The 24,721-nt window shown below is 41.5% G+C and overlaps 1 protein-coding gene across 4 annotated transcripts in view; it reads right to left on the bottom strand.

Annotated features, from left to right (window-relative positions):
* The window catches only part of CLEC4A (C-type lectin domain family 4 member A), a 29,353-nt gene extending 5,617 nt beyond the window's left edge, over positions 1–23,736 (bottom strand). The window contains exons 1-4 of one of the 4 annotated variants that reach the window (XM_021092397.2): positions 23,488–23,736; positions 21,674–21,787; positions 14,860–14,961; positions 1,148–1,299 (exon numbers count right to left, since the gene is read on the bottom strand). In XM_021092397.2, coding sequence (XP_020948056.2) covers positions 1,148–1,299; positions 14,860–14,961; positions 21,674–21,787; positions 23,488–23,569 — 450 coding nt within the window. In that variant the 5' untranslated portion in view covers positions 23,570–23,736. Of the gene's footprint in view, positions 1–1,147; positions 1,300–14,859; positions 14,962–21,673; positions 21,788–23,020; positions 23,133–23,487 lie in introns of those variants that run through there. The other 3 variants (XM_084956828.1, XM_021092399.2, XM_084956827.1) reach the window with 3 other exon arrangements.
* Between the last annotated feature and the right edge of the window lie 985 nt (positions 23,737–24,721).

Raw genomic sequence — 24,721 nt, 5'->3', positions numbered from 1 at the left:
GTCACAGCAACAGGGATCAGTTGCTGTGACCTACACCAAAGCTCACAGCCAAACCAGATCCCCAACCCACTGAGCAAAGCCAGGGATGGAACCAGTCGGGTTCTCAACCTGCTGAGCCACAACGGGAATGCCTAAATGTAAAGATTCTTAACTTCATTTCTTTTTTTTTTTTTTTTTGTCTTTTGTCTTTTGTCTTTTTTGTTGTTGTTGTTGCTATTTCTTGGGCCGCTCCCGCGGCATATGGAGGTTCTCAGGCTAGGGGTCTAATCGGAGATGTAGCCACCAGAGCCACAGCAACGCGGGATCCGAGCCGCGTCTGTAACCTACACCACAGCTCACGGCAACGCCGGATCGTTAACCCACTGAGCAAGGGCAGGGATCGAACCCGCAACCTCATGGTTCCTAGTCGGATTCGTTAAACACTGCGCCACGACGGGAACTCCCTTAACTTCATTTCTGATTGTTGATTGTGACTCTTCATGACTGAACTTTAGGTCACAACGTGACTTAATACCTCTTCTCTGTTAAATCATTAATAATTTATAAAACATGTACACATTGAAATAGTAAACTGATGTTTCAGGTTGAAATATTTTCATCCTTCCACTCAACCCTTGACAAATTATATTTTCAATACCCCAATTTATTTGGGGCAGGTTGGTTTTATAGATTCAGGAAGAAAGCATTGAATGTAAAACCTTAGGTAGCCTTTTCTATTTTCTCGAAAGCCTCCTGCCACAGCACTAATATCCCAAGATGATAAATTTCTCCTTCTTAGCCAAAGGAGATGTTAAAAAGCCAGGTAACACTCCTGACTCCATTATTCATTAGAAAGTACCTGTTCAATCTCCTCAGAAAAGGAAATCATGGACTTGGAGAAGAGACTTGTGGCTGCCTGATGGGAGGGGGAGGGAGTGGGAGGGATCGGGAGCTTGGGCTTATCAGACACAACCTAGAATAGATTTACAAGGAGATCCCGCTGAATAGCATTGAGAACTTTGTCTAGATACTCATGTTGCAACAGAACAAAGGGTGGGGGAAAAATGTAATTGTAATGTATACATGTAAGGATAACCTGACCCCCTTGCTGTACAGTGGGAAAATAAAAAAATTATAAAAAAAAAAAAGAAAAAAAGAAAGAAAGTACCTGTTCAGCCTTGGTGGTGATCACCAGCAGGTGAGTCTTCACACTTGAGCATTTTTTCTCACTCTCATCCCATGTACCGCTTTCAACAGAAATAAAGTAGCAGTTAGAACCAAAGGACGTCCAGTTCTTTGGACAGCAACTCCAGTCTTTGTCTGTATTAAGAAGAAGGCCATATCAGTGCCATATAAGAAAAGGAATTTTTACAGTGTGTGTTTTATAAAAAGTAAGAACCATGGCAGACTACATGGAAACCAGAACTTGCATCTGGGGGCAACCTGGGGACAACAAGGATACTCTGCCCCACCCATTCGGTAGCAAGGAGGTCAAGTCCACCCACATAGGCAGTAACCAGGTAGGGGCCTGTTTCCTTTGCCAGAGTGGTGTCAGGAAAAACCAGCTAAAATAGAAGCTTAAAGGAGTTCCCGTCGTGGCTCAGGGGTTAACAAATCCGAACTAGTAACCATGAAGTTGAGGGTTCGATCCCTGGCCTTGCTCAGTGGGTTAAGGATCTGGCATTGCCGTGAGCTGTGGCATAGGTTGCAGATGCAGCTCGGATCCGGCGTTGCTGTGGCTGTGGCGTAGGCTGGCAGCTATAGCTCTGATTAGACCCCTAGCCTGGGAACCTCCATATGCCACGGGAGCAGCCCTAGAAAAGATAAATAAATAAATAAATAAATAAATAAATAAATAAATAAATAAAATAGAAGCTTAAGTAAGATTCAGATTCTCAGAACATAATACAAAAATATTCAGGTCTCAGGGAAAACTTCTTCTCAGACCAAAAACCACAAAGTTCTCAAAAATTAGTTTTTTTGTTTTGTTTTGTTTTGTCTTTTTAGGGTTACACCTGCGGCATTCCTAGGCTAGGGGTCGAATCTATGCTGCAACTGTGGGCCTACACTATAGCCACAGCATTGCTGAATCCAAGCCTCATCTGCAACCTACACCACAGCTCATGGCAACACCGAATCCTTAACCCACTGTCAAGGCCAGGGATCAAACCCGCATCCTCATGGATACTAGTCAGGTTTGTTACCACTAAGCCATGGCAGGAACTCCCCAAAAATTAGTTTTAAAAAAAGAAAAAACACATATATCAAAACCAAGATAAGAGAAATATTGGAATTATCCGGCAAAGATTTTAAAGAAGCCATAGAAAGATGCTTCATTAATAAACTACAAATGTTTGAACCAAATAAAAAAAATGGAAAACCTCAGCAAAGAAATAGAGAATCTCAGCAAACAAATTAAAGATATAAGGGGGAATCAAATGGAATTTTATAATTGAAAAATATATTAGCCCAAATTAAAAGCTCATTGCATGGGCTCAACAGCAGAATAAAGAGGACAGAGAAATTAGTAAATCAAAAGCTAGAATAACAGAAATTACTCAACCTAATAACAGAGACAAAATAGAGTAAAACAACAACAAATAAACAGACTTCCGGTTTCCAGCCTTGCAAGTAAGAAGTTTGGAAGTCATCACTCCTTTCTTTTTTTTTTTTTTTTTTTTTGTCTTTTAGGGCTGAACCTGAAGCCAGGGATCAAACCCAAATCCTCATGGATACTAGTCGGGCTTGCCACCACTGAGTCATGATGGGAACTCCTTCATCACTCTATTCTATCTAGGAAAAAGCTAAACAAACTCAAGATCAATGACTCTTGACAAAGCAAACCACTGCCCCCAAAGTTGGAGAGACACCCAGGCAAATACAGAGAATCACAATTTACTAGAGCAGAAACCTCTTTGGGAACCAGTCCCGGGGTAAGGAAGCCTGATCTATAATTGTGAAATAGCTATAAACTCCGTGTGGACAACTCTAAGAGATAAAAAGTCCAGGGGGACCTGGTCAATGTGGAGACCCCCACACTTCTGTGAGTTTTACATCCCGGAGTTCCACCCACTTCCCATAGTAAATATCTAAGAAAAATTCTGTGCTTCTGGCAAAAACAGAGCAAAAGGTACCATTTTGAAACACAGCAGCATATTCTTTTCTTTTCTTTTCTTTTTTCTTTTCTTTTTAAATCTTTTTCTAGGGCCACACCCGAGGCATATGGAGGTTCCCAGGCTAGGGGTCTAATCAGAGCTGTAGCCACCAGAGCCACAGCAACACGGGATCCGAGCTGCCTCTGCGACCTACACCACAGCTCACATCAATGCTGGATCCTTAACCCACTGAGCAAGGCCAGGGATCGAACCCGCAACCTCATGGTTCCTAGTCGGATTCGTTAACCACTGAGCCATGATGGGGACTCCCTCTTTTCTTTTTAACAATATTTGCCCTCAGGAGAAACCATCTAACCAGAGCCTAACCTGCTGGAGATTTTATCAGATCCCAACTAACTAAGGAAGCCCACTCTAGCCACCTGGCCCACTTCAAGGGGGTAATGAAAACAACTGAGAAGAATTTGTAAGTTCAAAGCCCAAAGGCAAAGACTCATAAAAGAGTGAATCAAATCATAGAACTATAGAATTCCCCCACACCCACACCTCACTGTCACACAGGGTGTTGCAGACCAAGGAACAGCAGAACTCGGCAGAAGGCAAGTATCTATGGACTCAGAGTTCTAAAGTACAGTCTCCATCCAAGACAAGATAAAGGACTTATGCATTAACCAGGTCATTCTATAAACAGCTGCACTAAGTCCTAAGGATACCCCCTTTGATATCACTAAGAAGATAATCTCATTATTGCCTCTACCTGTCCCTGCCCACTAATCTCATCACCTTCCTTAATAAAAATCAAGTGGACTAAAAGCCTAGGGGCCTTTGTTCCTCGGAACAGAGTGCCTCCTGGTCCCCCACTTTCTAAACGTAAGTGTCTTGTGTGATCTGTTATACGGGCACCGTCTCTCTTCCAGGATTCCCCATTTCCCTGCAGCGCTGGATGTGGCAACAGGTTAAGGTCTATTTATAGCAGTTGCTTTTACTTGGTACATCATGTGCAGCTCGTGAGAAAAAAATACAAGACATACTAAAACAAAACACTTTGAAGGCGTCCCCATCCCCGGGTGGCTCAGCAGATTAGTCATCTGGCATTGTCAATTTTGCGGTTCAGCTTATAGCAATGGTGGGGGTTCAATCCATAGCCTGGTAACTTCCACATGGTGCAAGCATGACCCAAAATAAATAAATTAATTAAATTAAACAAAAGCAGAGATATAATTTGTATTTAAAAAAAAAAAATTCCCCTGTGGTGCAGTGGGTTAAGGATCCAGCATTGTCACTGCAGAGGCTCAGGTCACTACTGCAGCACAGGTTCAATTTCTGGCCTGGGAACTTCCACAGGCTTTGGGTGTGGCCAAGAAAAAAGAAAACTCCTTAAAGAAGCCAGAAGGCATAAAACACCTCCTATAGAAAGGCAAAGATAAGAATAACCTCAGACTTCACAGAAACCACAGAAGCAAGAAGAGAGTGGAGTGAAATATTTAAAGTGTTGAAAGAAAAAAGCTAGCACCCTAATTCTGTAACCTGCAAAATTAACCTTCGAAGGTGAATAAGAAATAAGAACGCTTTCAGACAAACATAATTGAAGGAGTTTATTGCCAGTTGACCTGCTTTGCAGGTAATGTTGAAAGATGTTTTTAAGAGAAAAGAAAAATAGTATAGGTCAGAAACATAGATCTACATGAAGAAAGAAAGAATATCAAAGAATAAATAAGTAAAAGTAAAATAAAAACTTTTATTTTTCAAATTCTCGATTGATCTATCAGATAATTTGTTCAAAATAATAATATCAACTATAATGTGTAAGTGAAATACATTATAGCACTGATACAAGGGATGGAAGGAAGGAATTCAGATCATTTTGTTATTTTAAGGTACTCTCACTGCATCTGAAGCTTTACACAGTTATTTAAAAGGAAAGTTGAGGACTTCCCTTCCTGGCTTAGTGGTTAACGAACCTGACAAGCATCCATGAGGACCTGGGTTCGATCCCTGGCCTCATTCCGTGGGTTAAGGATCCAGCGTTGCCATGAGCTGTGGTGTAGGTTGCAGATGTGGCTTGGATCCTGTGTTGCTGTGACTGTGGCGTAGGCCAGCAGCTATAGCTCCAATTGTTCCCCAGCCTGGAAACCTCCATATGCATATGCCATGGGTGCAGCCCTAAAAGATAAATAAATAAATAAATACATACATAAAAGAAAGAGAACTCGAGAAGTTCTTGTTGTGGTGCAGTGAGTTAAGAACCTGACTGCAGCAGCTCGAGTCACAGCAGATTCCACCGCTGGCCTGGCCCAGTGGGTTAAAGAATCTGGCGTTGCCACAGCTGCAGTGCAGTTTAGGGAACTTCCATATTCTGGGAGTGAGGCTATTTAAAAAAAAAAAAAAACGTTCTAAGAAGGGAGGAGTCCAAGCCCACATCACGTTCCCCAGTCATGCCTTGGGAAGATGTGCCCCCAAAATGTCATTGCATTGAAGGCCAATGGGGCTTGCTACTAGAAGAGTCAGAGAGCTATAGGAAACAGAGATTCTCCTTTTTTTTTTTTTTTTTTTGCTTTTTAGGGCTGTATCTGCAGCACTTAGAAGTTCAAGGCTAGGGGTCGATTCACAGCAATGCAGGATCCAAGTCACATCTGTGATCTACACCAAACTCATGGCAACACCAGATCCCTGACCCACTGAGCAAGGTCAGGGATCGAACCTGAGTCCTCTTGGATACTAGTCAGGTTCATTACCACTGAGCCACAAAAGAAACTCCACAATGCCGGATCCTTAACCCTCTGAGCCACAGGGAGCTCTGCAGAGACTCTGCTCTTAAAGGGCACACACAAAACCTCACATGTTCTAAAATATAAGGAAGAAGCATTAACTTAAAAGGAGCATGGGTCAGACCCACGTGCTAATCTTGGAGAACTTCCCAGAGAGAGGCAGGAGGCACATGGGAGTCACCCTGGGGACATAGACACTGGCAGCAGCCCTTTGGGGAGCTCATTCTCCCACAAGGGCGCTGGTGCAGATAAGTGCCATTTTTCAGTTCTTCCTCCAGCTTGTTAGCTTCTCAGACCCAATGCCAACCACCAGCTTCTTGGCACCTGTCCTGAGTGCCAAGCAACAAGTTGTGCAGGAAAAGAGCCACACCCACCAGCAGGTTGTCAGCAGCCATAGGTCCACTTGAGCCCCCATCCACCCCAAATGCTAGCCCTGCCCACCAAAGGGCCCAGTACACATCCCCACCCACCAGCAGGCCAGCACTAACCCCCCAGAGCCAACCACATCCACCAGCAGGTGGGCAACAGCCCTAAGATCCCAGCCCTGGCCCCATCTACCAGTAGTCTTATGCCGGCTCCAAGGTCCTGCAGAGCCACCCCAGAACCCCGGCTCCACCCATCAGCTGTTTAGCTGTAGGCCTGGGCCCTCTGTGACCTCAGCCAGCAATGTCAAAACCCACCAGCAAGCCAGCACCTGCTCTGGAACCCCCAAGTCTGGCCTTGTGCACAAGTAGGCCAACAGCTCCAGAACCATCAGGCCCTGCAGCCAGCCACCAGGACCCAGCTCCACTCACCAGTGGACCACCACCAGCCACAGAATTCCCCCAGGGACCACACCCAGCCATAAGAGGAAATGGCCCTGCCCACCAGCAACCAGTATCAGCTCCAGGAACCCCCTTCGCCCCCAACACCTAGACACCTGGGACCTGGCTCTGCCCGAAGAGTGGGTTAGCACTAGTCCTGGGCCTTTGGGACCTGCAGCCATCCACAGCAGGACATGGCCTCCCAACTACTGGGCAAACAACCTCTGCACTAGACAGTGCCTGGCAGGGACCAGGCCCAGAAGCCAGGCCTGCCTAGTGATGCACCCACAGTAGTTGGCCCTGCCACAACAGAAGGTCCCATGCAGCCAACATAGGAGGCACCCTTAGAGCACATAACACTAGTGAACAGAAGAGAACATGCTGCTGGGCCCCACAGGACACCTCCTATATAAGGCCACTTCTCCACAATCCAGGAACATAACTGACATACCTCATGTGCAGAAATAAGAACAGAGAATCCAAAAAAAGGAACAAGATAAAACTCCAGAAAAAGAGCTAAGCGAAGCAAAGATGAGTAATGTACCCATTAAACAGTTCAAGGTAGTGATCAGAAAAATACTAGACAAGCTCAGAAGAAAGGATGAATATAGTGAGAAGTCTAAGAAGGAGCTGGAAAATATAAAAAAGAACCAAACTGAGCTGAAAAACACAATAGCTGGAATTAAAAATACACCACAAGGAATCAACAATAGATCCGATGACACCGAGGACTGGATCGGCAAACTGAAAGAGTAGTGAAAATCACCCAAACTGAACACAAAGAAAAAAAAAATTTATGAGGGCAGTTTAAGAGACTCCTGGGACAACATCCACATACTAACATTCACATTCCTGGGGTCCCAGAAGCAGAAGCGAGAGGAAGGGGCAGAGAATATATTTGAAGACATGATAGCTGAAAAATGTCCTTCGCCTGGAAAAGGGAACAGATATCCAGGTCCAAGAAGCACAGAGAGACCCAAAGAAGTCCACATCCGGAAACACTGTAATAAAAATGGCAAGTTTTAAAGATAAAGAGAGGTTGTAAAAGCAGCAAGGGAAAACAATTAGCAATGTGCAAGGGAACTCTCATAAGGCGGGCTTTTCAGAAGAACCTCTGCAGGTCAGGAAGGAGTGGCACAATTATTTGATGAAAGGGAAAAAAATAACAAGAATACACTATCTGGCAAGGCACTCATTCAGACTGAAAGAGAGAGAAAGAGTTTTACAGAGAAGCTAAAAGAGTTTAGAGCCACTTAAACCAGCTTTCCCAAAAATATTAAAGGGACTTCTCTAAGTGAAAAGACCACAGACATTACAAAAGGAAAAACCTCATCAGTAAAGGCAAATATATGGTATGAGTAGAAAATCAACCACTTTAAAGCTAGCGGTATGGTTAAAAGACAAAAGGAATAAAGTCATCTACATCCACAATAAGTAGGCAGGAGATACACAAAAGAAAAAGAGCCAGCGATTTCACTCTGGGTATTTAGCAGAAGAAAATAAGAGCACCAGGGAGTTCCCGTCGTGGCGCAGTGGTTAACGAATCCGACTAGGAACCATGAGGTTGCGGGTTCGGTCCCTGCCCTTACTCAGTGGGTTAGGGATCCGGCGTTGCCATGAGCTGTGGTGTAGGTTGCAGAGGCAGCTCAGATCCCGCGTTGCTGTGGCTCTGGGTAGGCCGGTGACTACAGCTCCGATTTGACCCCTAGCCTGGGAACCTCCATATGGGCCGCGGGAGTGGCCCAAAGAAATAGCAAAAAGACAAAAAAAAAAGGAAAATAAGAGCACCAGTTAAAAAAGATACATGCACTCTTATGTTCGCTGCAGCATTATTTACAAAAGTTAAGCTATGGAAGCAACCCAAGTGTTCATCAAGAGATGAACCAATAAAGAAGATGTGGTGTATGTACTGGAATACTATTCAGCCATGAGAAAAAAGAAAATTCTGCCATTTGCAACAACGTGGATGGCCCTTGAGGACATCATGCTGAATGAGATAAGTCAGATAAAGAAGGACAAATACTATATGGTATCTCTTCATGTGAAATCTAAAAAAAAAAAAAAAAGTTGTAAAAGCAGAGAATAAATTGGTGGTTACCAGTGGCTGGGAGGTGTGGGAATGGGAGAGATGCTGTTTAAGGGATCATACTTAGAACTAGCATACACCTAAGTCCTGGAGATTTAATACTCAGTACAGTGATTATAGACAACAAACCTAGATGGTGAATGTTAACGTTGCTAGGAAAGTAGATTTTAAGTCTTCCCAACACCAGAAAAAAATGGTAATTATATGATATGTTAGAGACGTTAGCTAATGGTAATATAGCAATTATATTATGACATAAAATCAATACCTGTACACCTTGAATTTACACACTGTTGTAAGTCAACTATAACTTAATTTTAACTACATAAATAAATAATTGATTTTTTTCTGAGTCAGTTGAGATAAACATAATTTCCCCAAAATGGGATTATAAATGATGTTTGTAATTAGTATAACCTTACTAGTTAGAAATCTGTGCTGAGGGTGTAATTCATGCGAGGAGAATCCAGGCAATAAAACCAGAACCCTGTAACAGAACAGGCCATCATATAAGAAAATCCATTTTGTGTAGAAAACTGGTGATTTGGGGAGTTCCCATCGTGGCTCTTGGTTAACAAATCCGACTAGGAACCATGAGGTTTTGGGTTCAGTCCCTGGCCTTGCTCAGTGGGTTAAGGATCTGGCGTTGCCATGAGCTGTGGTGTAGGTTGCAGATGTGGCTCGGATCCCGCGTTGCTGTGGCTCTATCGTAGGCCAGCGGCTATGGCTCTGATTTGACCCCTAGCCTGGGAACCTCCATATGCTGTGGGAGTGGCCCAAGAAACGGCAAAAAGACACACACACACACACACAAGAAAGAAAGAAAAGAAAACTGGTAGTTTGGATACTTTAAATCTTTTCATTTGGAAGGCAACATTCCACTCTGCCCTGGGAGCCACAGTCTGCTATCAGCAATCTTCGTCTCTCTGCTCTAAATGAAAGTTGTTTTTACTCATCCTCTTCAGTTTTCCTCTTCCCAACATCTATCAAACCCTCCTAAGAAGGCTTCCTAACCCTCAAGTCCACCAAAATGCATCTTGCTAAAGTCACTGAAGACATCCTTGTTGCCAAATCCTTTTTCAGTTCTCTCCCATCTCCAACTTAAACTTTTCATTGAGATCAATTGAAATAGGTGACAACTCAATTTTTTTTTTAATTTTTATTTTTGGCTGCACCGCTGGCATGTGGAAGTTCCCAGGCCAGAGGCTGAATCCATGCCATAGCAGTGACCCAAGCTGCTGCAATGACAACATTGGATCCTTAACCCACTGAGCCACCAGGGAACTCCATGACTCAACCCTTATAATATTTTCTTCCTTTGGCTTCTGGTATGTCATTCACCCTTACTGCAAGATCTATATCTTAATATCCTTTACAAGTTCTTCTTCCTCTCTATGAACTCAAATATTGGACCCCTTTTCAATGTCTACTTGCACTGTCACTCTTCAAGTGATCTAATCTAGCCTATAGCTTTACATACTCATATCCAGGAACTTCCCACTTATATATTTTCCAAAGAGAACATATATTTTTATTTTAGATTTTATATTTTCCAAAAAGAACATATATATTTCCAAAGAGAACATTTGATGCCTCACAAAATGAAAAATTTTTGGTCCTTCCATTGTCTTTCTCATCTTAGCAATCGGCAATTCGATAGCAATTGGTTTTCCAATTTCTCAGGCCAAGAAATCTTTCTTTCATGCTTCATATCCAATCTGTCAACTTTTTTATTGTCTGTATCTGTATATTACATGCAGAATCCTGCCATATCATACATCATTATCCAGTTTCTGGCCATCATTATTTCTCACTAGATTATAGCTTTTTTGAAGATGAAATCATGGCCTCTCACATGTTTAAATAGACTCAATGTGAGCCAAATTCCCTCCCATGGCATGTGATTCACACTAACCTTCTGACTTCATCTCCACTTACACCACCCCTGGCTGACTTGTCAGCTTGTTTCCTAAGAATTTTAAGTATGTTCCTGTTACAGGACCTTTGCACCACCTCTTCCCCTTGCTCGAGATGCTCATTTCCTAATATAGTCACAGTTTGCTTCGTTAATTCCTTCAGATCTCTGTTCAATGTCTCCTTTTCTTGGAATCTTCTCCAATTGCCCTACATAAAATAGTACCCCCATGCATCTGCTGTCTCCTTTTAATACTTTGCTTTTAACACAACAGCACTTATCACCACATAAAATATATTTACTTGTTTATTTTCTTCCCCTTCTATAGGAAAAATTCTGTAAGAGAAAGAAGCTTTTCTGTTCTGTTCAATGTCCAATTTCTGGCTCATAGTCAGCACTTGTTAATCGGTATTGAATGAGTAAATAAAAGGATAAATGCAGAACTTTATAAAATTGTTAGCATGCTAATGGACACTAGATCTCCAAGGGATAAAAGCTTATATTATTCTCTGAACAAACCTGATAGCTATCAGATGAACCTGCAGCCAAAATTTTTGTCTCTAGGGAAGTACATCTGGTAAGTGACATTCTTGTTATTCTTGTGGTAAAACACTTAACATGAGCTGTACATTTAACAGATTTTAAGTGTACGGTATTGATGACTATAGTTACAATGCCATACAACAGATCTCTAGAACTTATCCATCTTTCTTAAGTGAAAGTATATGACCGTTGATTAATAACTCTCAATTTTCCCCTCTCCCTAGTCCCTGGTAACCACCATTCCAGCCTTTGATTTTAGGAATTTGACTATTTTAGAAATTCCATCAACAGGTGACTGGATAAAGAAAATGGAGTATAGGAAGTTCCCGTTGTGGCTCAGTGGTTAACAAATCTGACTAGTATCCATGAGGACGCAGGTTTGATCCCTGGCCTTACTCAGTGAGTTATGGATCCAGTGTTGCCACAAGCTTTGGTGTGGGTTGCAGATGTGGCTCGGATTTGGTGTTGCTGTGGCTGTGGCATAGGCCTTCAGCTGTAGCTCTGATTTGACCCCTAGCCCAGGAACTTCCATATGCCGTGGATGCGGCCCTAAAAATGAAAATATATATGTATGAAGTACTATGGATTTTGACAAATGCATAATGTCATTGTTGTTACAATATTAGAATAGTTTCACTGCTCTAAAAATCTTGTGTGCTCTACCCTCCTTTCCAAACTTTGGTAACTGCTGAAATTTTTACTGTCTCCATAGTTTTGCCTTTTCCGGGATGTCTTTTTATATTGGCTTATTTTACTAGGCAATATGCGTTTGTTTCCTCCATGTATTTTCATGACATTGTGGCTCATTTAAAAATCACTGAATACCATTTGATTTAAAGGATGTACCAGTTTTTTTATCCACCTGCTGAAGAACATCTTGATAACTGTAGATTTTTTTTTTTTTTTGGTCTTTTGAGGGCCGCACTCGCAGCATATGGAGGTTCCCAGGCTAGGGGTGTAATTGGAGCTGTAGCTGCCGGCCTACTTCAGAGCCACAGCAACACCAGATCCAAACCGCATCTGTGACCTACACCACAGGTCATGGCAATGCCAGATCCTTAACCCACTGAGAGAGGCCCGGGATTGAACCCACAACCTCATCATTCCTAGTCAGATTCGTTTCCACGGCGCCACAATGGGAACTCCAGAGAATGTATTTTCTATGCAAGAAGAATGTGAATGGGAGAGGGGGGTGGTCAGAAGGTGGAATGTTACATACTGAACCTTGTTCCCCCAAAATTCATATGTTGAAGCCCTAACCCTCAGTGTGACTATATTTGTAGAGGGCCTTTAAGAAGGCAAATAAGATTAAATGACTGGATTAATAAGATGTGGTACATATATACAATGGAATGCTACTCAGCCTTTAAAAAGAGCAAAGTAATGCTATATACAGCAACATGGATGCAACTAGAGATTCTCATACTAAGTGAAGTGAGTCAGAAAGAGAAAGACAAATACCATAAGACATCATTTATATGTGGGACCTAAAATATGGCACAAATGAACCTATCTACAAAAAACAGAAACAGACTCATGGACATGGGGAACAGACTTGCACTTGCCAAAGGGGAGGGAGAGGCAGTGGGATGGAAGAGGAGTTTGTGGTTGGTAGATGCAAACCGTTGCATGTAGAATGAATAAGCAATGAGGTCCTATTGTACAGCACAGGGAAATATATCCAATCTCCTGGGATGGAACATGATGGAAGATAGTATGAGAAAATGAATGGATTATATACACGTATGACTCAGTAACTACGCCATACAGCAGACCTTGACACAACACTGTAAATCAACCATATGCTAATAAAAAATAAAACTAATTTTTTAAAAATGTTTTTAAAAAGGTTAAATGAGGTCATAAGGAAGGAGCTTTAATCCACTAGGGCTGATGTCCTTATAAAAAGGATAAGAGACCCAGAGATTGCTCCATCTCTCTCTCTTTCTCTCCCCTCTCTGCATGTGCACAGAGGAAAGGCCATGTGAGGATGCAGTGAGAAGACAGCCATCTGTAAGCCAGAGAGAGAGGCCTCAACAGAAACCAACCCTGCTACACTTTGATGCCTAATTTCCGGAACGGTGAAAAAATACCTATTGCTTAATACATGCACTTTGTGGTATTTTGTTATGGCAACCCAAGCAAACTAAATTCAATAATACTTCACTCTAAAAACAAGAAGTGTATCTCCCCAATCCTTAATTGTGGCATGCACATAGCAACTTCCCTTCAAACAGCACAGTATGAAAAGCAGGAGGGAATAACTTTATAGTTGAGAAATGTGACAAACACTATCTCAGCCAGGTGTTCAAACTCAACATCAACAGTTCAAAACCATCTTGATAGTTTGTATCCTTGATATGATGTAATGAGAATGGTACTTGATGTCTGCCTGTAATCTTCCTCTTAAAAACCAATAATCCCAGTCCAATCATTAGAAAAATATTAGACAGATTCCAATAAAGGGACAGTCTGCAATATACCTGGCCAATCGCCCTCAAACCTGACACAGTCAGCAAAAACAAGAAACATCTGAGAAACAATGACAGCCAAGAGGAGCCTGAAGAGACATGAAAACTAAATGTAATGCAACATCCTGGATGAGATCTTAGGACAGAAAAAATAGCAATTAAAATACTAAGAAAAAGCTTTCACTAAGAAAAAAATTTTTTTCATTAAGGGAAAAAACTAAGGAAATCTGAACAAACTAAGAATTTTAATGAGTGATAATTTATCAATATTTTTTCTTTTTAGGACCAAACCTGAGGCATATGGAAGTTTCCAGACTAGGGATCAAATCAGAGCTGCAGCTGCCGGCCTACTCCACAGCCACAGCAACATCAGATCCAAGCTGCACCTGCAACCTATGCCACAGTTTGCAGCAATACTGGATCCTTAACCCACTGAGCAAGACCAGGGATTGAACCCTCATCCTCACAGAGTCACGCTCCTTAACTCACTGAGCTATGACAGGAACTCCTAATTTATCAATATTGGTTCAACAATTGTAATGTATCATAAGTAATAATGTGAGATGTTAATAATTTGAGAAATTCTGTGTACAGGAGAGGGAAGTGATATTGCAACTCTATTATTTGCTCAATTTAGCTGTAAAAATAAAAACTGCTCTCTAAAAATAGTCAATTTTTAATTTAAATAATTCACATCTACATTAAAATTAATGTCATTGCCATCAAACAAAACTAAAACTTTCTCTTTCAACATCTTCAACCCTAGTCTCCCTTGGTAAGCACTGTAAGGGTATTTTATGTATTCTCCTAGAAATGTTTGATGCAAACACAATATGTCTTCTTCCAACATAAATTAATTAGATTTCTCTTGAGCAAGTGAGTTTTAAGCAATGCGTGAGAAAAACAGAAAGTATGCATAGAAAATTCAGAAAGAAGTGGAGCCAAAAGCCATGTAATCTTTTTCACAATTGAGACTACATTCTTGCACAGATAAATTAAAGATACACACACAAAAATTTTAGAAATTTATATATATATATATATATGTATGTCCTCAAAGCTTAAAATGATCATAGGCATCAACTGCTTAGTATAATTACCTGTGAATCTTATTGGACATATTGATCTGGGATCCTTTTAAGTATAGCCAACAACTGAATTATAGGCACATGAATTTTTACCTTCCATGGTCAAATTTTCTTTCATACACTCCAAAGCTCTGTGAGGGACTTCTTTTAGAGTCGTTTTTTCTTTATGAATATGAGAATATTTTTGAAAAAAAACTGAAAAAGAGAATAAGACCATTCATTTTCCTAGCAGCAGTAACAGCTTCACTCTTTAATGTTACTTACATTCTTTAATAGAAACAAAATCTACAATTGCCCAATTACATTAATAGAAGAATCCTGATAGTGGAAAAGATTTCCTATCACCCCACATTCAATTAGCCTTAATCCCTCTGATTTTCAAACCATAGATTTCTCCAAGTCAATAGCTGAAAAATCAGCATTGAAAGAGGACACGATACCTCCATTATAATGAGTCCAAAGGGACTCATCCATATTCTCCTTCAGGTATTCACACCACATGCGTGCAAAGGCTGTGCTAAGGAGGGGAAGTGGAGAGAAAACCATTAACCACTCCTATCTGAGGATGTACATAGGGGAAATGAGCTAATTTGCATGAATTACTTGTAGAATAGGTAATCAAAAAGGAAAAAAATCCAACAATGCTCAAAAAAGAAAAGCATTAGTCTCTTCATCTTCTTTCCTTTTCTTTATCTATCCCAACTGGCTCTTATTCCTTAGTTAAAGTCTTTCACAACTTAAAATTAACGTACCTCTCCCTCTATAAAGCAAATGTTCTCTCTCTTTCTTTCTTCCTTATCTCCATTTACTCCTTGATCCACTGCATGCTGCCTTCTGCTTTCACCACTCCATGAAAACCACCCTTCCAATGGTTCATCAGTAATTCCCAGGGTCACTTCTTAATTTTCTTCCTCTTTGATGTCCTGTAGTACGTGACCCCAGTTCTCTTTCCCCTTAACTCTTGGGACATTGCTCTTTCCTGTTTGGGCCTCTCACCTTTCTTGTTATTGCTCCTAATTCTCCTTTATAAGCTCTTCTCTCTCTCTCTCTTTTTTTTTTTTTTTTTTTTTTTTTGGCTGCAGCCTGCAGCAGTTTTTTGTGGGATCTCAGTTCTTCCTAGGCCAGGGATTGAACCTGGGTCACAGCAGTGAAAGCGTCAAGTCCTAACCTCTAGACCACCAGGGAACTCCTGATCCATCTCTTTTAAAATGTAACATTCCCTAGAGTTGCATCCTTATCCTTCTTTCTTATACTAAACCGTCTCCTTGAATAAATATCATACATCCCCATGGTTTCAACAGCTTCCTCGATGTAAATGGCTTCCAAAGTTCAGACCTCTCTCCTAAAATCCATACAAATATGTCTCCCACTAGATATGTCCTTCTGAAGCTCCCAGAGTCATAGAAAACTTAACATGCCCCAAGCTTAAATCACCATCTTCCATCCCAAACCTCCTACTCATCCTTCATTATCTACCTCCTTGAATAACTTTGTGATTTCTGAGTTTACCGAGTCAGAATATTGGAGCCATGCTCTGCTTCTCTTGGTCCCTTATTTCCCAGATCTAAGTATTCATTCAGTCTCTATCTCCTCCATTCTACCTTCTCATTATCCTTCAACGCCACCCCTCTTCACCTTCCTCATTACCTCTAGCCTTAGATCAGGGTCTCACTACTTCTCAGTCAGATGGTGAATTGGCTTTCTAACTGTTCTCTCTTGCTTCCAGCTCTGTCCTCATATATCTGTTTTACACACTCTGCCAAAAGCATATTTCTATAAGTCAAATTGAGTTATATCGTGTCCCTGCTTCAAATTCTTCAATGGCTCACTCTCCATGACTGGGACGACACACTGCAAAAATGATCACAATTTTCAACTCTCTCTGTATCCACATCCCTTTGCCATATAACTTCTTAGCTTCTCAGTGGGTCTGTTTCTCCATCACTTGACTCTGGCCTGGCTTTAAGACCTCCTTTGGCCAGTAGAATGAGCAGGTGCAACTCTAGTTAGTTTCAAGCGAAGGCTTCAAGAGGCTTTGCTCACTGTCATTCTCACTCTCAAAGCCTACACATTACTGTCTGAACAAGCTCAAGCTATCAAGATGAATTAGGAAAGAAATGGGACCAATTTGTCCATGTCACTCAAGCTTACATCCTCTGCCTCAGAAACTGGGTTCCCTGCATCTGGTATTTGACTGCATATGAATGAATGGTTTTAGCCAGGACCAAAGGTACCTCCCAGCTGAGCATAGTCCAAATTGCCAAACCACAGAATCATGAGCTAAAGATAGTTGTTGGTTTAATCCACTATGTTTTAGATTGGTTTACTAAGCAGTGGAGAATAATTGATACAATAACCTTCAGGGGAGGGAAATCCAGTCTTTAGAATCGTGCAAAATAGTCTTCATGATCTGAACCCAGCTTGATTCTCCTACCTGCAACTTCATTTCTCACAGTTCATTCAGAATCACATTACAGCCATTTTATACATATGGTTCCCCCAATTTTTCCAAGCTCTCTCACGTCACATAAGTGTAGATGTCACCTCCTTCCACAAGCCTATTTCAGCTTCCTGTGCTTCTTACCTGAACAACATTTACCATGCAATGTTATAGCCACTGGCTCATTCAACCAGTTACCATCATTCTCTGAACTTGAGACCAAAGCTATGGCTCTGTCAACTCTGTATGGCACAGCGCCTGATATAAAGTAGGTGGCCATCGCTGCTTTTTGAATGAACAAATGAATAAATAAAGTATTACCCAAATATATCTAGTTTTATGACTTTTAAAAATTTGATAAATTCTTAACACGAAAGATAGATAGAAATCCACCTATTTGTCAGACTGGCTTTTTTTTTTTTTTTATTCAAGTATAGTTGATTTACAATGTTGTGTTAATTTCTTCCATATGGAAAAGTGATTCAGTTATACATGCATGTACACAGTTTTTCACATTATTTTCCATTATGGTTTATCATGGGACATTGACTATAGTTCCCTAAATAGGACTTGTTTATCCATTCTATATAGAATAGTCTGCATCTACTAATCCCAAACTCCCAGTCACCAAATTGGCTTTAAAATCTCAAGCAGTCTTGGGAAGGACAGAAATAATCAAGGTGAAAATTCAATTTAAAATTTTTCTTATCCTGAGAAACAAAAACCAAGCAGGAGGCATAACTCTCCCAGACTTCAAGAAATACTACAAAGCCACAGTCATCAAAACAGTGTGGTACTGGTACCAAAACAGACAGACAGACCAATGGAACAGAATAGAGAATCCGGAAATAAACCCTGACACCTATGGTCAATTAATCTTTGACAAGGGAGGCAAGAACATAAAATGGGAAAAAGAAAGTCTATTCAGCAAGCATTGCTGGGAAACCTGGACAGCAACATGCAAAGCAATGAAACTAGAACACACCCTCACACCATGCACAAAAATAAACTCCAAATGGCTGAAAGACTTAAATATACGACAGGATACCATCAAACTCCTAGAAGAAAACATAGGCAAAACACTCTCTGACATCAACATCATGAATATTTTCTCAGGTCAGTCTCCCAAAGCAATAGAAATTAGAGCAAAAATAAACCCATGGGACCTCACCAAACTGAAAAGCTTTTGCACAGCAAAGGAAACCAAAAAGAAAACAAAGAGACAACTTACAGAATGGGAGAAAATAGTTTCAAATGATGCAACCCGACAAGGGCTTAATCTCTAGAATATGTAAGCAACTTATACAACTCAACAGCAAAAAAACCAATCAATCAATGGAAAAATGGGCAAAAGACCTGAACAGACATTTCTCCAAAGAAGATATACAGATGGCCAACAAACACATGAAAAAATGCTCAACATCGCTGATTATAAGAGAAATGCAAATCAAAACTACCATGAGATACCACCTCACACCAGTCAGAATGGCCATCATTAATAAATCCACAAATAGCAAGTGCTGGAGGGGCTGTGGAGAAAAGGGAACCCTCCTGCCTGCTGGTGGGAATGTAAACTGGTACAGCCACTATGGAGAACAGTTTGGAGATACCTTAGAAATCTATACATAGAACTTCCATATGACCCCGCAATCCCACTCTTGGGCATCTATCCGGACAAAACTCTACTTAAAAGAGACACGTGCACCCGCATGTTCATTGCAGCACTATTCACAATAGCCAGGACATGGAAACAACCCAAATGTCCATCGACAGAGGATTGGATTCGGAAGAGGTGGTATATATACACAATGGAATACTACTCAGCCATAAAAAAGAATGACATAATGCCATTTGCAGCAACATGGATGGAACTAGAGAATCTCATACTGAGTGAAATGAGCCAGAAAGACAAAGACAAATACCATATGATATCACTTATAACTGGAATCTAATATCCAGCACAAATGAACATCTCCTCAGAAAAGAAAATCATGGACTTGGAGAAGAGACTTGTGGCTGCCTGATGGGAGGGGGAGGGAGTGGGAGGGATCGGGAGCTTGGGCTTATCAGACACAACTTAGAATAGATTTACAAGGAGATCCTGCTGAATAGCATTGAGAACTATGTCTAGATACTCATGTTGCAACAGAAGAAAGGGTGGGGGAAAAAATGTAATTGTAATGTATACATGTAAGGATAACCTGACCCCCTTGCTGTACAGTGGGAAAATAAAAAAAAAAAAAAAAAGAAAGAAAGAAATAGCAGGAAAGCCAAAAAAAAAAATTTTTTTTTCTTGAAAGATTTCTTCCGGAGTTCCCGTCGTGGCGCAGTGGTTAACGAATCCGACTAGGAACCAGGAGGTTGCGGGTTCGGTCCCTGCCCCTGCTCAGTGGGTTAACGATCCGGCGTTGCCATGAGCTGTGGTGTAGGTTGCAGACGCGGCTCGGATCCCGCATTGCTGTGGCTCTGGCGTAGGCCGGTGGCTGCAGCTCCGATTAGACCCCTAGCCTGGGAACCTCCATATGCCGCGGGAGCGGCCCAAGAAATACCAACAACAACAACAACAACAAAAAAGACAAAAAAAAAAAAAAAAATGTTTCCACGTGGCCTCTGGAAACTTCCCACAGGACCGAGCACCCGTCTGTGCCCTCTAGTGAAGTGGGGGCCAGCGCAGTCACAAAGCACCTTCCATCTGCTTCCCCTTCCTCCTGCCTCAGTGCCCTGTTCCCCTTCATTCTAGCTTCCTCTGGGTTGCATTCTTCCAGTAAAGCTTCAGAAAGTCAAATTTGCTTCAGGTGGTAATTTCTAGGGAACTCAAAGAATGTTGACAGCAGCAAAATTGTCACAATACCCAGACACTGTTTTATGGTCACAAAAAAAAAAAAAAAAAGATTTCTTCCCATTTCCTTCTTGTCCACCTGTCCATCCCAAAATATGTGTCTGTGCACACAAAAAGGCATGGCCTTATAAACGCTACTAAGGAAATACAGATTTGGCCTTACTTACACACTGTCTAGTATAGAAATGGTGCCTGAGAAAACCCTCCTACACTGTTGGTGAGAATGTATGCTGATGCAACCGCTATGGAGAACAGTAAGGAAGTTCCTTAAAACACTAAATATAGAACTATCATATGATCCAGAAATCCCATTCCTGGGCATCTACCTGGAGAAAACCATAATTCAAAAAGATATGTGTACCCCAATGTTCATTGCAGCGCTATTTACAACAGCCAAGACAAGGAAGCAACCTAAATGTCCATCAACAGTGGAATGAATAAAGTGTGGTACATACATATACTAGAATATCACTCAACCATAAAAAAGAATGAAATAATGCCATTTGCAGCAACATGGATGGACCTAGAGATTATTACACTTAGTGAAGTAAGCCAGGCAGAGAAAGATACATATAATACGAAGTCACTAATATGTGGAATCGAACAAAAAATGATACATAAGAACATACAAAACAGAACCACACTCAAAGGTTTTGAAACCAAATTTATGGTTACAAAGGGGAAATGTGGGGTGAGGGGATAAATTAGGGAGTTGGGATTGACATATTCACACCACCGTATATAAAATAGATGGGTTAACAAAGACTTACTGTATAGCACAGGGTAATCTACCTAAAACACTGTATAATAACCTATAAGGGAAAATAATCTGAAAACAAATGGACATATATACATGTATAACTGATTCACTTTGCTATACACCTGAAACTAACACAGTTTTCAAAGTCAACTAAACAGAAAATTTATTTTAAAAAAAGAGAAATGGTGCCCTATAGATTTCACTCTATAAAACAGAAACATGCACACACATATGCTCTTAATTTTCTCTAAAGAGAGTAAATTCCATTATTTCTAAACTAAATTCAAAGAAAGAGGAGTTCCCATCGTGGTGCAGCAGAAATGAATCCAATGAGGAACCATGAGGTTGCGGGTTCAACCCCTGGCCTCATTCAGTGGGTTAAGGATCCAGCGTTGCCACGAGCTGTGATGTAGAATGAAGATGAGGCTTGGGGAGTTCCCATTGTGGCACAGTGGAAACGACTCCGACTAGGAACCAAGAGGTTGCGGGTTCGATCCCTGGCCTCGCTCAGTGGGTTAAGGATCTGGCATTCCTGTGAGCTGTGGTGTAGGTCACAGTCGCAGCTCAGATCTGGCATTGCTGTGGCTGTGTCTGTGGCCGGCAGCTATAGCTCTGATTAGACCCCTCGCCTGGGAACATCCATATGTTGTGGGTGCAGCCCTCAAAAGACAAAAGACAAAAAAAAAAAAAAAGAAAAGAAAAGAAAGAAAGAAAGAGCAAGATTCCCAGTGGATTCCCACTAAATATTTCTTCCCCAAGAGAAAATTGCTTCTCCAGATTTCTGAATAAACCCATTGTATATCGCCTTATTGGATGCCATCTCTTCATGTAAAGCAGACATTCCTCATGGATTCAGCTGGATACTTACAGATAAAAGCAATTAAAAATGAGATTGTCAATAGCAGCAGAAGTATCAGCAATGAAGCAAGAAGCTTGGGAAAACTAGAGTCACTTTTTTGAGGGTTGGTCTTCTCTTTGGGAGCTGAAGGAGAAATCAGATTAATTTCATCAATCATAAATTTTAACTTTGACCTTCTCTTTCTCCTCTTTGTTTTCTTGGATGATGCGCTATTACTAACAACATGACATCTGAAATAATATGAAACTAGGAGTTCCCATCACGGCTCAGTGGTAACGAATCTGACTAGTATCCATGAAGATGTGGGTTTGATCCCTGTCCTTGCTCAGTGGGTTAAGCATCTGGCATTGCGGAGTTCCCGTCGTGGTGCAGTGGTTAACGAATCCGACTAGGAACCATGAGGTTGCGGGTTCGGTCCCTCCCCTTGCTCAGTGGGTTAACGATCCGGCGTTGCCGTGAGCTGTGGTGTAGGTTGCAGACTCGGCTCGGATCCCGCGTTGCTGTGGCTCTGGCATAGGCTGGTGGCTACAGCTCTGATTGGACCCCTAGCCTGGGAACCTCCATATGCCGTGGCAGCGGCCCAAGAAATAGCAAAAAAAAAAAAAAAAAAAAAAAGACAAAAAATAAATAAATAAATAAAGTTTATTTAAAAAAAAAAAAAAAAGAACCTGGCATTGCCATGAGCTGTGGTGTAGATCACAGATGTGGCTCGGACCCCACATTGCTATGGTTATGGCATAGGCTGGCAGCTGCAGCTCCAATTCGACACTTAGCCTGGGAATTTCCATATGCCATGGATTCAATCCTAAAAAACAAACAAACAAACAAACAAAAAACCTCTTTTCTCACAGTTCTAACAGATTGCCAAATGCAGGGGAAAACTTCAGCAATGGATAATATCTCATTTTTATAAAAAATACACATATATGTATATTTACATCTGGAAGGATGTACACTAAAATGTAAATTATAGTTATCTCTAAATGGTAAGAAGAAATAGAGTAATTTACATTTGCGTGTACTTCTAATTTTCCATTTTTTTCTATGAGCAAACATTGTAGCATGCAATAAAGTTATATACAAATGTTTAAGAGGAAAAAACCTGAGCCTTCTTCATATCTCCTCAGAGGAATTTTGGAAAATATGAGCAAACATGACTTCCCTCTCACAGCTTCTCATAGTCTCCAAGCTTTTTATTTTTCCTTCTCTCTCTTTTGTTCTATATCTGAGATGCCATACATCCTACCCAAAGTACTTGTTATCTATGTCCACACTGAGATGAATCCATCTCAGAGATGAAGCATGCAATGGATTTTCTGACTACAGAGCAATTCTCTTGAAACATAAGGGACTTACCTTCTAAGACTCTTGGAGTCTTTCAACCTGCAGTGGGGGTTTGTCCACTTTAGTCAGGTACCCAAACACTCTCCACCCAAACTCTTCCCCTCTAACAGATCAAGAAATAAAATCCACTCGTTCATTATCAGCCCCTGCATCAGGGCTGATGGTTTCAGGACTGGTACCCATCTCTTGACCACAGCCTCACTTAGCTTCCGAAGACATAGAAAGACAGCTTCTCAGCTTCATTAGCACTCTCCTTAGCTCAGAACTCTTATGACTTTCTCACACCCCAGTCCTGTTTTTGGTACAACTGCACAACCCTTAATGCTTATCTCCAGGCAACTCAGTCTTCTGAAAATCCTGTGTTTCCCAACTATGGCCAGGCAGAGAACTGGCAGGCAACATCACCTATGCTCCACTTACAGTATTCTCTCTTCATCTTTCATCTCATCATCAGCTCTGACCACCAGAAAATGTCTTACCTGTAGGAGGCTCTGATTTAGTGCCTGAAGACTTGGGTTCATTTTTGAACCTCACTTCAGCATAAGTGATCTCTGAATTCATATTGAGATCTCCTGCTCTCTGCAAAGACTCCTTTTCACCTCTTCCTTAAAACATCTTAAAATGAAGCTCAAATGCAGTCATAACTAGTCATACATCCCATCACACAACTAGATGAGACCAGAGGCCTCAGATGAGCAAATAACCCTGAAAGAAAACTCAGGAAAACTGAAAACCTCAGGCAGAAGTCCAATCCCCAAGACAGGCGCAGTGTCAGTCACAGCCTTTAAACATTCTGCTGGCAAATTGTTATAAAAGTAGGAAGTCCCAGGGTAGAAGAAACAGGAAGGAAAGGAAAGGAGGAACAAAGCAGTTAGAACTTTCAGAAACAGTGAACTCACCAGAAAATTTGCATTGGGGAGCATCTACCTGAAACACCTAATTACTTTTAGACCAACCAACCTGGGTCTATCCTCCTTTATGTTGCAATCTCCTCATCCCGTGTGGCTGGCCAGGTAAGGGTTGGGGTACCACATTCCAACTGAGAAAAGAAATCACGTGTCAGCATGTCAGCCTCCCCACTCTCAAGAATCAGCATCCCCTAATGCAGTGGGGGAGTCAGGGTTTAGGTTATGTGCCTTCGGGAGTTGCTCCCCCATGTTCCCTGCTTTGCTTGTCCCTTCCTTCCTTCCTTCCTTCCTTCCTTCCTTCCTTTCCTTTTCTTGCTTGCTTGCTTGCTTGCTTGCTTTCATGGCTGCACTCACAGCATATGGAAGATCCCCAGCCAGGGACTGAATCCAAGCCACATCTGCCATGTACGCTTCAGTTGCAGCAATGCCGGATACTTTAACCCCCTGCACCAAGCAGCAGTGGGAACTGCTGCAGTTCGATTCTTTTTATTTTTTTTCGTCTTTTTTTTTTTTTTTTCTGGGGCCGCTCCCGCAGCATATGGAGGTTCCTAGGCTAGAGGTCTAATCGGAGCTACAGCTGTCGGCCTACACCACAGTCACAGCAACGTGAGATCTGAGCCGCCACGACACCACCACAAAAGTCTATTAGGGTATATACGACCTTTAACAGATCAGGATAATTTAATGGAATCACAGTTTAGGAGAGAAATGAGCACTACACAGGAACTTTTCCAAAGGCCAGGAGGAAAGCACTCCACAAATTAAATCCTCCACATGAATCTTTCTACAGACATGCTCCCAGCTC

Source organism: Sus scrofa, chromosome 5, assembly GCF_054392235.1.
Source record: "Sus scrofa isolate SSC_HxYL_T2T_F1_AM1 chromosome 5, Sscrofa_HxYL_maternal_Yorkshire_Landrace_v2.0, whole genome shotgun sequence".
NCBI classification, from domain to species: Eukaryota; Metazoa; Chordata; class Mammalia; order Artiodactyla; family Suidae; genus Sus; species Sus scrofa.
The sequence above is the reverse complement of the archived record's forward strand: the minus strand, read 5'-3'. Positions and strand labels throughout refer to the sequence as shown.